Source organism: Toxorhynchites rutilus, chromosome 1 (genome assembly GCF_029784135.1).
Source record: "Toxorhynchites rutilus septentrionalis strain SRP chromosome 1, ASM2978413v1, whole genome shotgun sequence".
Taxonomy (NCBI): Eukaryota; Metazoa; Arthropoda; class Insecta; order Diptera; family Culicidae; genus Toxorhynchites; species Toxorhynchites rutilus.
In genome coordinates this window covers 9,531,967-9,547,526 of record NC_073744.1, presented here as the reverse complement: position 1 = coordinate 9,547,526, position 15,560 = coordinate 9,531,967, and the positions used below count along the sequence as shown (strand labels likewise).

At 40.9% G+C, this 15,560-nt stretch overlaps 1 protein-coding gene across 1 annotated transcript; it reads right to left on the bottom strand.

The window, feature by feature from the left end:
* Positions 1-227: 227 nt before the first annotated feature.
* LOC129762600 (uncharacterized) lies at positions 228-13,959 on the bottom strand. The gene is made up of 3 exons (XM_055761030.1): positions 12,525-13,959; positions 703-1,095; positions 228-643 (listed from the first exon to the last, which is right to left on the bottom strand). Exons 1-3 carry the CDS (start codon positions 13,862-13,864, stop codon positions 607-609), a joined length of 1,770 nt encoding a protein of 589 aa, XP_055617005.1. The 5' UTR covers positions 13,865-13,959; the 3' UTR covers positions 228-606.
* Positions 13,960-15,560: the final 1,601 nt, after the last annotated feature.

Sequence of the window (15,560 nt, the reverse complement as noted above, 5' to 3'; positions counted from 1 at the left end):
AGTCGGTGCACTCACCCGAAAAGACAATCATATCGGAAAAAGTATTACCCATCCCGAGCGGATTGGCTAAAACGCTGTTTGTTTTCCAAATTGCCCCTCGGGAAACTGGCCGGAAATTGGACACCCCCTGTTGCTCGATTACCTACCTGTTGAAGAAAGGAAGCTCTGGGGAGGAAGGAATAAAACAAACTCCGTAAACTGATTACTGCTACTATAATGCGCTATCAAAAAGGTTGTTTATTGATGTTATACGATTCCTTCGGTGATTCAATTTCGATAGAACAGAAAAAACGAACAAATCCTAGGGGAAATTCCTAAACAGTGACACTTACTGCTGGTAACTTTGAATCTAATTGTTTCTCATCGGCCTACATTTGGGGAATTTCAATCCAAGCGTTCGTAGCGCTGATGCACATGTTCTACGGATGGTTGCGTGTCCGTCAAATGATTGAACTGTTCCACGGGCGCAGCAGGCTGCTGTTGCTGGGATGCATCGCATGTGTTGTCAGTGATTGTTACCGACGCGGATGACGGCGAACTCGAATGGGATTGATTTTGCGACCAAACGGGTGCAGCGAGGCGCGGCACTGGTCGCAGGACATTCTGTCAGGTTTTGTCCCGCGCGAAATGGAACGGTTGAAAGCTGGCGAGAAAAATCGGCATTAGACGTTGAAAAATTGAAGCAACGCATTTGAAGCTAACCTTTTCAGATAATCCTCGTATTGGTGGTGTCTCACGTACTGGAAAGCGGAGAGTCGTTCCCGCTGTTGCAGATAGAGTTCGCTAAGTGACTGCCAGCGGCGTTTTTCCAGCTCGGAATAGCCCATTTCTTTGGAGAATTGGTGAGCGCCAGGAATGGCCGTTCCGTAGGCGGCAAATGGGAACAAAACGCCGCTAGCATTAGCGCTTCGGGGGAACGCATTGGACGTTGACGAAGCTCCATGTTGCGAAGTTTGGCCACAAAAGAGGGCGGCTGCTGTAGCAGCGGCGGCGTTCTGGTGGGCCGTGGAGGCTGACATCGAGTGGTTATGTTGCCGTGCCGACGCTTCGGAGGAGGTTTGGTGGGTTTGAAGGTGTTTTTTAAGATAACTATGTCTGCAATGAGAGAACGAGATGGTACAGTTATTGTTTATCTATGGGATTGTTGAAAAAATAATTTTGTTATATTCGCACCGGAAGCAATAGTTTTTTTTTATTTCAACTATTTCCATAGTTGAGAATATTGAGACCTCAAATCATTGTATTGAGAACTATTTCCATTATTTAAGTGACAATAAGGTTCAGAGAGCAGCTATATTCTTAGTCCTCGAAAACTGGAGCAATTTCTGTGGAATGCTGCTTAATTGCAGATTATTTTCCCGAATCACACTCGCCGACACTGACGACTTCAAAATATCATCTTGGTGTCGCAAAAGTGATGAAAGTTCGTTTGTTTCTACAGTGTGGGAAATTTGTTTAAATGCAGTGCCTTATTTAACCCTCCTGTACTCGCGTGCAAAATCATAACACGTATACTCGCGCACGGTGTCACAGACCGAAAATTGAACTTTGGAATTAGTTTATTAGATTAGATTATAGGCTGCAAGCCCGTTATCTTTCTTAAAAACTAAACATGGAAAATAAAACTCATCATAAAAACTAAACATGAAAACAGAAATAAAACACATCATCACTTATACATTTAGTTGACCTCTTAAAAATAATCGTAGTCTTCTTCGAATTTCTTCTGTTGTCATATCTATGGAAATCACTTCTTGCAGCATGTTAAACTCACGCATGAATCGAGTTGTAGGTTCGTGTTGGGTGTAATTTCTGGACCTCAGAGGTGGATCAAAAATTCTCCGGCGACGAAGAGAAACGGGGCTGGTGTTAAAATTTATCCGTTCGTAGAGACACGGGCTTCTTATCCGTCCGCTCAATAGTTTACAGAAGAAAGTCATATCTGCGATTCTGTGTCTACTTTTGATAGTATCCATGTCCACTAAACAGCAGAGATATTCGTATACTGGCAGGTGTTCTCCTCTCCATCCTAAATTCCTCAGCGCAAACTTCAGGAACTTTTTCTGGACATTTTCTAATCTTTGGATATACAGATCGTATTGCGGTCGCCACACTACACTCGCAAAGTCGAGTTTAGACCGTACAAGGCTGGTGTAGATCTTCAGAATTACATGCGGGTCAGTGAATTCTTGCCCAAAACGACGAGTGAGAGCAAATAGTTGCAGCGCTTCCTTGACTATTCGTTCTAGGTGGAGGTTAAACGTGAGGGATTGATCCATCGTCACGCCTAAGTCTCGGACATACTCTACTCGTTGTAGATCCGTACCTCCTAGCCTATAGTCGAAAGTTATCGGCTGAGCTCTCCTGGTGTAAGTAATAACGGAGCACTTGCTGGGGTTTACACTCAGTCCGTTGCTCTCGACGAATCTCCGAAAATTGACTAAATCTTGCTGAAGAAGATGGCAATCATCGATGTTTTTCACGGGCAGGAAAATCTTCACATCGTCTGCGTATATGAGCACTTTTGCGTTGGCCAAACATGATGGTAGTTTATTCATGACCATGACAAACAGAATAGGCCCCAAATGACTACCCTGCGGAACACCTGAACTAACACCGAAAGACCTGGATGCGTTGTTGTGCACTTTCACATATTGTGTTCTGCTCTCCAAATACGTCCCAATCCATTCGAACATTTTTCCGTGAATGTCGAAATCAGCCACCGCGTGCATTATGCTGCTTATTCCTACTACATCGAAAGCCTTGCTCATATCTGTGTATATACAGTCCACCTGATACCCTTTAGATATATAATCCGTGACGGTAGAGCAAAATTCGCATAGGTTCGTCACAACTAACTTTCCTTTTACGAAACCATGTTGTGCTGCTGACACACGGTCGATAATACGTTCATAAAGGCGAGAGTAAACAAGTCGTTCAAATAACTTTGGCATCGCAGACTGGATTGCAACACCTCGGTAGTTTTCGACATCTGAACGTGGGCCCTTCTTATGGATTGGAGTAATGTGCGAGATTTTCCACAGTGGCGAGAAGTAGCCGGACGTAAGCGAATAATTGAATAGAGTAGTCAGGGGTTCGATAAGTTCATCCCTGATTTCTTTCAGAAGTTTTGCGGGGAGTCTATCTGGTCCTGCTGACTTACCCGGGTCCAAATCCGATAGACCTTGATTCACTTCACGGTGCGAGAGAACCAACAGGTCATCGGTCCTGTCAATCGAAGAGTTGACGATTCTCGGTTGGTCATTTTGATGAACGCTCTTGAAATACTCCGCAAAGAGCTCGGCGGTCTCTTGTCCACAAGTTGAAGATCGGTTACCGTAACTTATCACGTCCGGAATTCCCCTATTTTTTCGTCTGCTATTCTGGATCCCAGTGATGTACACTTGATACGCTTCTCTGTGTAACACTTTGAACGACCGCAGCAGCTGTTTGTAAGAAGTAACATTTTCCGGATTTCTGTTCTTATGCATTTTTCTCAACGCTTTTCGTTTGTCCTTGAGAACTCGAATAACAGCTGATGAAAACCATTCCGGGTACGGGGTTGTCGATCTCGGGTAGACCCTATTAAAAGGGGCAAACCTTGCGAAAATGGTGAACAGCACGAAATACAGCGACATAACGTTGAAGTCTACACTGTTGCATACAACTGTAGAACATTCGAGTCCGCAGTGAAAAACATCGATTGAGTTAAGAAACTCAAACATTGATGTGGCGTGCTGCCTATAACTTTCTTCATCACGTTCAAAATCAGCTGACGATATGAAGATTTCATTCCACGGAACACTCCTTAGTGCTGCTTTAACCAACGTCGCGTCCATTAAGTTGAGATTTAAGTGCCTCCTGAACTTCTCAACTTCCATTTCGCGCAGTGTAGCAATAGTGATCATGATTTGCATAGCGAAGTGGTGAATTTCGTGCTTAATAATCGGGTCTGTCACAACAACTTGACATAATTCGGTGTCAGTGGTGAACACCAAATCCAAATATTTATTGTTTTGATTCGGTATATCACAAACTTGCATCAGTCCAGACGACGAGAATCCATCAACAATGGCTACTTCACTTTGCGAAACTTCTCTGTAATGTTGCTATTGTGTATTTTTCAGGCTTCGTTGGCATTTTTTTGAAGAAGAGGGTATGATTGAATGAAAAACTTCAAAAAATATGTTTTTGTCGTCTTTATTAAGTTTTAATAGTCATCTAAATCAGCCTCCTCAAGACAGAGTAATTTTTGACACTCCAACACAAATAACGAAATTCGAATTTTTCACTCTTATTAATAAAAAGTAAGCAACTGAATATAATTCATGGAAGTATAAGGAGCTATAAAATAACATAAAAGCGTATTAATAGATTGTGGTTCCATTGGAGTAAAAATCAGAACATTGCATAACTGCATGCTCGAAACAAACATATTTTTTACATTTCATGCAGTTGTTGCGTGTTTTTCGGGTCTTTTATCGAAGAGAAGAATGTATAACGACCTTTTAGATAATTATCAGATGATAAAGATTTTGGAATATAAAGTTTGCATATTTCTAATATATATTTCTTATATGCTGTTTTCTTGGTAAATTAAGAATTAATGCTTTTTTTTTCAGATGGGGCATAAAAAGATGATATAAAAGGATTTCTAGGAACTTCCTTTTCTTTTTCTTGTTTTCTTGTCGATATTGTTCATTATAAAAACAAACTGTAACTGTTAAAAATTATTATAAGCCACCGATTAGTTTATAGTTTACTGTTTACAATTATTCCACAAGTGTGTATATGTATGACCATTATATTTAGCGAATACCTATACGAAAGTCAAACATTTATATTTTGCTTTTGAACATATGAATCTAACGACGAATAGTAAAATCCGTTCAATCCTGTTACAAAAGGGACTAAAGGGACTGAAATCAAATAAGAATAGTCCGATAATGACCTTATGCATTATATTCAATAAATATTCTACGCCACTAACATTAATTTTTACATTTCATTCAACAATATTCTAGAATATGAAAAAGGCACTTGTCCAAAAAAGTTACTCCTATACTCGCGTCGGTGTGTCAGACCGAAAGTGTTAAAAAAGTGGCACACGTCCCCATTGTACCAACACATGCGATAAGCTAAACGATGACGAACGACGAATAACGAAGCTAGAGAGAATCGCAAAGTCGTAGTGTTGATATTTTCTGAGAAATGAACGAATTATTGATTTCTCGGTCTGACAGACCAATGCGCGAGTATAGGAGTGTTAAGTGCTTTAGTAAGTAAAAAACAATAATTGATCCACAGTAATTATATATGTTGGCCCCTCCAAATCATAGTATATTACAGAATTGCTTCCAATTTTAAGTTCTTATTTGGCTGAATAACCTGAATAAAAAAATCTCGAGATGGGAAATTCGTTGAAACGACCTTAATTTTTTTTAACGAAAACAATGATTTAGTTACCATTTTGAGGAAAAACAATAGTCAATTTAATTTGCTTTCCGTTCTTGCGAATAGTTTCGAAAATTCTGTTCCACATGGAATCAACAAGATTTTCAAGCGTTCCAGCAGCGATGAACTTCCAGGATTCTCTCACAGCGGCTTCTAGCTCCCGAACTGTTCTGTACTGCCTTCCACCGCTGTAAACACGTCGTACAAGAATTTCCCAAAGGTTCTAAATTGGATTTCGGTCTGGACTACGTGCTAGCCAGTCAAAGACCTTGATGTTTCGCTCCGAAAACCACTTCATACTTCACTTACTGACATGGATGGCTGCATTTTCTTTCTGATGAGTGAAGTCTTCAGACATCAAAATCCTCGGTAAAAGGGTACCAGAACGTTTTCCAGTAATTCCACGTACTCATTAGAGCCGGTTCGTCAAAAAGAGCGAACGATCCACGGTTTTTTTAAAGTTGAGCCGCGGCTCTCAAATGAACGGCTCATAAAAGAACCGTGGGTCTTCATTTAAGAGCCGTTCATTTGAGAACCACGCCGAAGTGCCTGCCGGAAGTTGCGAAGTGCTACGAAGTGCCTGCCGAAAGTTGCGTCATTAATCAAGAAATACCAAAAGGGCGAAGACACGGTGTTCTGGCCGGATCTGGCGTCGGCACACTACTCGAAGCGATCGTTAGAAGAGATGGAGTGACTGAATATCGATGTGGTACCCAAGACGGCGAATCCGCCCAACGTCCCCCAGCTGCGTCCCATCGAGAATTTCTGGGCAAACCTGAAGCGTAAGATCTACTCCAACAATTTTGTCGCGAAAACTGAGAAGGAATTGATAAATAAAACGAAGGAAAGACTCAAAAACATGTCTACACGTATGTTTTCGTCCGCCACGGTGAATGTTCCGTTTAACTGCCGGAAGGCCACTCGCAAGGGCGTAGAATTTATTTGCTAATATAATTACCTTCCATAAGAAATTTGTCAAACTCAATTATCTGTCTTAATTTTTTTGATCACCATCCGAAAAAAGTCCATTTTTTTAAATGCAAATGTTAGTATACAATCAGGGCCATCTAGATTGAACTTATTTTTATTTCACCATGCCATATGCTTTTTGGCGAAATTCAATCAACCCTGAATATGTGCTGGAGTAAGATTCGGTTTGTTGGCCTTTTTTAGTGTACTTGAAGTAGGGGAAAAGGGGAATTTGGACCACCTAAGCAAATCGCCTAATATTTCCAAACCAATACGGTCTAAATAAAAAATGCCACATTGTATAGTAAGCTACACTTGTTTCCTCTCAATCAATAATGTTTAATCATTATATCAAGCTTTAAACTACCAAATATATCATAAAATAAAAGAGATGATTTTTGGACATTAAAATTTGATGCGGGGTGATTTGGTCCAGTGTGTGTTTCATCGAAAAAAACATACTTATGTTTATGTAAAGTATTTTGAACTAATGTTACAATCAGTAACAGTGTTCTGGGATCGATACCAGGTGTCTTGGCCAGATTCCAGACCAGAAAAATTGGATTGAGACCATCTCGAATCCTGCATGGATTTTTTCACTGTTGTTCGAGCATTTTCAAATACTTTCGATGCTTGGTCAAAGAAAATCCGTTCTTGATGGCCTGCGTTGCTCTTCCAGGCGTCTCCTTCTTCCAACGTTGTCTGCCTATAATTTTTTTTTGTAATTCAGCGGCATCTGGAATCAGTTAGACCAAAGAAAAACCTCAAATCTGTAGGACCATTCACCCCACAAAAACATGTCCATGTCACCCCACACAAAATGCAAAAATTAAAATGCAATTAATTTCATTTATTGTTATTAAACTTATAGTTTCGCTGCATCAAATTGTTTCTCTTCTGTAGGTGAACAGAACTTCACTGGACAATACACGAAAAGTTTGTTTAATCAGCGGGAAAAACCTTAAAACCACGATCAGAAAATTCACATTTTTTGACAATCAAAGTGCTGTGTTCATGCTACCATTTCCTTCCACCTGTCGAATTTTACCAGAGTTTTTTTACGTTAGTTACATACGGTTCATTAATAAAAGACATTATAAAAAATCCAAGTTGAGCCGTACTGTTTGAGATAATCACCCCAAATGTCCAACTCACCCCGTGCTACCCTATCCAGATTCCCGCAATAACTGTGCAATGCGCTTATTGGTAATCGAGCGTCCAAATTTCTTCTCAATTTCCGATGCATAGAACATTCTGTTTTCGGCATTTTTCACCTCAGATCAACAAATTGCCAGCACCAACAAATGTTTTGCGTACTAATAACACAATAACAACACTAAAATGATCAGCCGGGTGCTATGATTGAGGCTAACATCTCTCAAGCAGAACTGTCAGTGGGGAACCCAATTCAGAGAGAAAACAAAGGGGAAATGTCAGTGGCGAACTCGACATGTTGGCTTCTGTCAGTTCAATAGGGGTTCAATTTGGACGTCACGTACGTGAAAATGATAGATTGTCAAGGTTTTTGGTGTTATAGGTGCGCAAGTCGTTTATATTCAATTGCATGCATTTTAACGAATTTCCCTTCTCAAAATGAAATTTTTCCTCCTATTATTGGTATATGCAGTTTTCATATTAAATGATTGTAGGTCTAAGCTATACATCTGACGACCAATCAAATATAGTTGCGAAGACAGCGGGAAAACATCATGGGCAGGGTTGCCAACTATAATTTTCAATAATCAGGAGGAAATCAGGATAGCTCATATTGGGTTGTCCGGAAAGTTCGTGTCGAATATTGGGAAAAAAGAACACATTTGCTTTGTCGTTGAAAACTGTTTAAAGTATTTTTATACAGTCCATAGAATCATGTGATAATCTAGAGGTTCAACATTTCATGAGTTTAGCTGGTGGGATAGCACCGTCCAGCCATACTAAAAAAAAGTCGTGTTATCGTAGATACATAAAGCTTGGCGCTGCCCGAGGGAATACGACACATATCACACTGACTAATTCTGGAAGCTTATCCAGGATCGTTGCCTTTTCTTTATTCAGTTACGAGTAGCACTTGTGCTATTTCGTTGTAATGTACACTGAAATATTGTTTACGCTATTTTTTTACGTTATTTTATGTAACGCGATTTACTCGAAATTACTCGATCTATTTTACGTGATTTTCTTGAAATTACGCTACTTGGCAAAAGAAATTCTGCGAGAGCGAGTGCGAGTGTGGTTGTGACGAGCGCGCACCGGAGTTGCCATCCTTCTAGTTTTTCTTGTATATTGCCAGTTTTCTTAAGCATGCCAACAAAACAGTCAAAGGCAAAAAATCTCCAGTTTTTTTTTAAATTCTCACAGTTTTATCCAGTTTTTTTTATTCTTTTTGGCATTATTGAGATTTCTACTCCCCGAAATTATATTCTTTTATTCTAGTAGTGAGAATCATACTCCGCTCCTTTTATGACTTTTATGACGATTTTCTTTCTTATCTAGTATAAGTCAAGCATAAGTATAAGTAAGGATTATTTAGAATCACATAAAATGAAAAATAAAAGTAAAAATAAAGTATAAATAATGTATTGTCACAAACATGATCGAGAAAATTAAAAATTAACTATTAACGCCACCGGAGCGCAACTTTTTATAAATTTATTTTTTGCAATACAATTCTTATGTTAATGTAATGGGGGGGTGAAGTCCCCATTTAACGAGGATACGGAATCAAGCCGACCCCAACGTTGGCCTCAGAATAAATTTCATTACGAAAAAAAAATAAATTAAAAATGATGAAATTCATAATGAGAATTACGCTCCGGTGGCGTCAATACGTAAGTACCAATGCTACATACTAACACTGTCACTATATATCCAAATTTTTATTGCTGACTAGCTGACCCGACGAACTTCATCCCGCCCAAAATAGATTTTTTGATTTGGAAACTTTCAAACATCCACGTTTTCTTACTAAGTGAACGTTAGTGAGTCCAATCACTGAACTCTTCATTGATTGATTACCCTTTACAATTTTCATTTTACTATAAATTGTCTAGGACTTCTACAAAAATTCGTCCCAATAATATAAAATTATTCTCAGACACAATTCTCGTTCAAGATTCTTCAAGCATTTGGAAATAACATGTTTCTTCGTTGCATGGAATACATGTTTGATACTGAGAACATTACAAAATAAAGACAGCTCAAATCGGACCATTCCTTCCTCGGGTTCAGGGCAAACCAACACATTTGGCTTTCCATTTTTATTTATATAGATAGAAGATATAGGAATGCGTTATTCCGTCTGAAAATCGTTTTCCAGTTTCGAACAAAAATCAATTTCGTTAGCGCCGACATCAAATGCACTAACAACGCTAAGCTATTTGTAGAAAATATGGGAATTAAATTTTCCGATGTTTCCGATTTTTCTCTCCACTACATTGATCTACGGGAAAAGACGAATACATCGAAATATAGATGACTCAAATTGAACCATTCCTTCCTCGGGTTTTGCGCTCACCAACACATTTGGCCTTCCATTTTTATTTATAGATATAAGATATGGAAATGCGTTATTTCGCCTGAAAATCCATTTCCACTTACGAACAAAGATCAATTTCGATAGCGCAAACATCGAATGGACTAACAACGCTTATTATGATGTAATTTTCGAACATGTGGATTTTCCGACCTTCCTTCAGGATTTTCCGAAAATTTTCCGATTTTTCTCTCCACTATATTGATCTACGGGAAGAGACGAATAAAACAAAATAAAGAAGGCTAAAATCGGACCATCCCTTCTTCGGGTTTTCCGCTTACCAACAGATTTTGCCTTACATTTTTATTTATATAAAGGGTGTGTCACATCAAATTGCATCACGGAAAAAACGCTGTAGAAATTTAATTTTTAGGAATTATATCTTCAGCTTTCGCTTATAATCAGATAAGAGTGTATAGATCACGTTGGCCATGCTTCACTGTCAATTTTTCGTAAATTTGGGAAAATGTCGTCGAACGAAAAAGAGCGTCGTGAGTTAATCCTGTGCACTCATTTCGAGAATCCGGAGTTGTCACATCGGGACATCGGTAAGATGCTGGGAATCGTCCAATCCAAGGTCAGCAGAGTACTAAAACGATACTTCGAGAACCTAACCATCGACCGGAAGGTGAAGAACGGCAAAAATGGATGCTCCGTCAGTGAAAAAGATCACAAGCGCGTAGTTAAGCAGTTTAGACGTGATCCGAGAAGTTCGGTCTGGGATGTCGCCAATAAGCTGAATTTGTCAAGTTCATTCGTCCAGCGGACCAAGCAGCGGGAGGGCCTGCGTACATACAAGGTTCAGAAGGCTCCTAATCGCGACGAAAGGCAAAACATGGTGGGGAAGACGCGAGCCCGGAAGCTGTACACCGAAATGCTGACGAAGCCGCATTGCCTGGTAATGGACGACGAAACCTACGTCAAAGCGGACTTTCGTCAGCTGCCGGGCCTGTTGTTCTTCTCCGCAGAGGACAAATTCAGCGTTCCGGAGGAGATTCGCAAGCAGAAACTATCCAAGTTTGCCAAAAAGTACATGGTGTGGCAAGCGATCTGCTCTTGCGGAAAGCGGAGCGCCCCCTTCGTGATGACCGGCACGGTAAACGGGCAGGTTTACCTTAAGGAGTGCCTACAGAAGCGCTTACTACCACTATTGAAGCAGCACGAGGGCCCGACCATCTTCTGGCCGGATCTCGCTTCGTGCCACTATTTAAAGGACGTGTTGGAGTGGTACGAAGCCAACGGGGTCACCTTCGTGCCAAAGGAAATGAACCCGCCCAACGCGCCGGAGCTTCGCCCAATAGAGAAATATTGGGCGATTATGAAGCAGGCCCTCCGGAAGAACCCAAAAGTTGTCAAATCGGAGGCGGACTTCAAGAGAAAATGGATTTCTGTTCAAAAAATACTACAACCTGACGTTATACAGAACCTTATGGACGAGGTAAAGAGGAAGGTGCGAGCATACGGGCTTGGGCTCGAAGTATGAATAAAAAGAAAATGCCAAAATTTGCTTAATAGTTTTTATTTTACTGTCTAAAATTTTCAAAAGGATCGGTCTACTGGGCGAATTTCTACAGCGTTTTTTCCGTGATGCAATTTGATGTGACACACCCTTTAAAAGGAAGTTTTAAGAGGTAGATTAGAAGATCAATTAATGAACAGTTCTGGATTGGACCCATGAACGTGCGCTTAGTAAGAAAACATTAGATTATTTGGATAGGATAGGTTGGATAGGTTGATCGAATTGAAGAGTGGAATTGAATTATATGGATGGAAAGGTAGGTGAAACCGAATTGAGAGTAATTGGAGTTAGCGCAGATGTAGAATTTATAATTTAATTATGGAAAAAGAGTACGAAAAAGATTGAAAGAAGGGATGACAGAGGAAACTATTGATGTAATTTTCGATAAGTTGTTGGTCAAACATAGTTCTGCTATTTTCATCTTTTCGCTTTTGAACAGCCCCAAATAAATTGTCGATCTGCAAAAAAGTTGTTCGAATTGAACGAAACTCATAAAATTTATTTCAACACTATTAGAAACTACAACAATACTAATCCTATGTCTCAAAACCAGCCGAAAATAAAGATTCTTTTTCAATTTTTCACATGTTCGGTGTGAAGAATCTCATCAAGCGGTTTCATTTTGGACATCGTCTGCCAGAATTTAGTCAATTGCACAATCGTAGCGGTTTTTTGTTTGATAAACAAAAGGAATGACATCTGCGAATATTTCAAGTACTGTGACAGTTCATGATCATCAATCTTCCAGTTACTTCCAGATACTTTCACTGTCTTTTTTTCACTTTGCGAATATATTTACTTTCACCAGAAGGGAATGAATTGCAATTATGATAAATTTTGCGATCTATATTTGACTGCATCACATACAAAAATGATCACTGATGGAACGCTTTACGTAACAATGTGCCCGAGTTATGGAAGCTATATGATTGTTAAATGTTCACATCCCAGTTTATCAGATAAAGCAAACGGAAGCATGTTTACTGTTTACTGGTTAACCAACTAACAATTCAACAACTATTTCACATCTATAAATACGCTTCATCCTACCTTTTGAAACTTTTCCCGCACTGACTGCAAACGTAACTCTCCTCTGTCGTAACTTCAGGAACTGTAGGTCCATGTTCCCCATGTTCATTATCCACAATTTCAATGCACTCTTCATCTTTCTTATCATCACTTCCGAAACTGACCCCGGCGCTCCTTTTCCTCCCTTCGCCACTCACTGTTGCTCCGGCGATCCCTCCGCGAGGTTTATGCCATCTTTTATGCGAGGCCAGATTCGCCGGACAGTTGAACACCTTATCACACTCCGAACACCGATACTCGATATGAACGATGCGCGAACACCGATGCTGAGCCAGCCCAAACGCGTCGTCATATAGCGCCCGGCACAGCTGACACAAGTACGAACCAATCTTGTTCTCGATCTTCGACAAAATATCCTTCGCTTCGTCCGTGATTTCCACTACATTGAAGGCCGGATCAATGTCTCCCTTACGCACCACCAGCTCTTCCCCGTCCTGCAGCTTGCGAATGATGGTTCCCGAGACCGGGCTGGTGTGATCCTCGTCTACCAACTGCTTCCGTGTTTTGATTCTTCGTCGCTCCGTTTTTGGTCGTTGAGTGCAACCTTTCGACGGACGGTCCTTCCCAATCGGCGCCGCCGACTGATCGAATCCACCGAAGCTTCGCTCGAACAGCCGAGCGAAACCTTCGATAGCTTGCAGATGTAGTTTTTCATTCTCGAAATACCGCTGGCCGTCGACCAGAACTGCCTCACTGTTTTCCTTCTCACTATCGACGATGTTGATCGACTCCTGGCTATCGTCGTCTTCCAGCGATTCGACATCGATGTTAGACGGCGATCGACGCAATCCCTCCGCGGAGTCTTCATGTCCGGTGATGTCGATGAATTCGTCGATAGCCTTCTCTTGACCAGCTGCCACTACCGCTACCGTGCTGGTGGACGCAGTTGGTTGGAGAGATTTGAACGGCGGCAAACGGGCAGAGTCATCGAAATAGCGAAAGGGTTGATTGGTTGTCGTAAGGGTGGTATTGGCGTAATACTTTTTATCGTCGATGCACACCGTATCGGAGAACTGACTGATTGATTTTAGTTTCACCCTCCAAACGTCTTCGTCACATGTTTTTGTTCGTTTGCGTGGGGGAGACGGTGTCGACGGTGGAGTCATTGGCACATTCTCCTGTCGGAAGGACAAATCCAGGGGGATTTGAAACTCACTGCCACTTCCGGCTCCCTGTAGACCCAACGAATTCTGCGGATAGAAGAATTGCTGGAAATAGCTCACTTCCGATGCTGGTTGATTCTGCTGTTGCGGACTGTACGGCAGCATTCTTTGGATATCCTGCACAAAACTGGAACTCATTCTAGAACCAAGTTCATCACTAGTTTTTTACCACCCAAAAATGGCACGTTTGTCGCTATTCACGGTTCAGCAACAACTGAACAGATCCTGTTCATCGCCGTCAGTCCAATCCTGTTCACAATCCTGCTGATTTTCCTATCAGCAACCAATAAACCTTTATCCTTAATAGGGCACCTCTACTGCGCAGGATCGACACCGCCTACGAATAGGCAGGTGCGGGAAGAATGAATGATTGTGCGAGAATCTCTCTGCGCTTTATCGCGTGAGCAAGCGGAAGCAACAAGTTGTGTGACATAGCATCGCATTGCCTGCCGCGCCGGGGAGTGGAGCGGTCTTCCATAGGAACGTCACAACAGAGCCCCGATCCACGCAAATAGTTTCAGACAACCAGGCAACCATCGTCCTCACTCTCTCTCAAGTGTCATGTAGCGACGAAACATCCTCTCCCGCTGGCAGCTTCCGACGGAGGGATCTTTCCTCTGCTAGTCACGCCCCCTTTTGCATTGTTTATGTGGTGTCCATTTATTGCGCGACTTTGTTTACTCATCCGCCCGTGTGCACAGTTCGTGAAACAATTGTCGCAATTTCTGAAGCAATGTGTGATCCCCGTCTCTCCGTTCCGTCCGTCCATCCGTGGCACGTGTGGACCGCAGCAGCCATTGAGCTGAACAGAAATTTCATGTATGTGAAAATGTTTTATTTTCCCGTTCGCAGCTATGCTTCGTATGCACACAGCAGAGGGCAATGGCGTGGCGCCTCTGGAATGCTTTTCCACTTGTCCGTGGTGTGACTTGGAGCAGATTCATGTGAATGAGGGCGGGTTTTTTTTTTGTGCGGAATGCTTTTCTAAAATTTGTGGAGAATGGTGTTCGCTTTTGTTTCTGCAAGCAGTAGGTAGCACCCCAGTTTTGGGTCAAATGCTTCAAATGTGTTTTGTTTCATTTGAGGCAGTATATTTTGATATTCAATTCATTTTGTCCATTTTTTTTTTTTTTTTTTTTTTTTTTTTTATCTGTATTATAGTGATTTTCAACTCATTTGGCTGGTTTGTCACTTTTACTTCCATTTTAGGAAGAATGTCGGGAGTGAGAATTGAACTCGTGACCTTTAGCGTGAGAGGCATGGATGTTACCACTACGCCAGATCGCCTCCATTTTGTCCATTGATATTTGTTCATTTTGTCCATTGTTGCTTGTGCTGAGCAGAAATCAAGACAGGAAGCGTTCAAATTTAGATTACTGATTTCTGTTTCAGAAGATACGTTTATACGCTACAATTAACCTCAAAAAGTTGGAGACACAACTCTTATAGAAACTCGTCGGAATAATTCTAAAGTTGAGTACAGTCCGGACTCTTTTTTTCAAATTTTTTTTATTTTCAACTGGCTCAGCAACGTTAAGCATTAATGAGCCGTGTTTATGAATAGAGAAAAGCCTCTGTGAGTAGAACTATGCAAATGTTCTTTCTTCAAAAGGCATAAAAACCCTATCGTTTTTTCAAGAAATGGCATAATATAAATAATTATATAACAATTAATAATGAAATAATATTTAAGGCTTCTTCTTGTGGATTTTTTGATAGATATAACAACCTCCTTTAAGATGGCGTGCGATTGCGTGCATCTGAGTATTTTTAATTTCTGAGGGAAATAGTTGGAGAAAAATGAAAATGTGAAAAACCATAGATTATTGGTAAA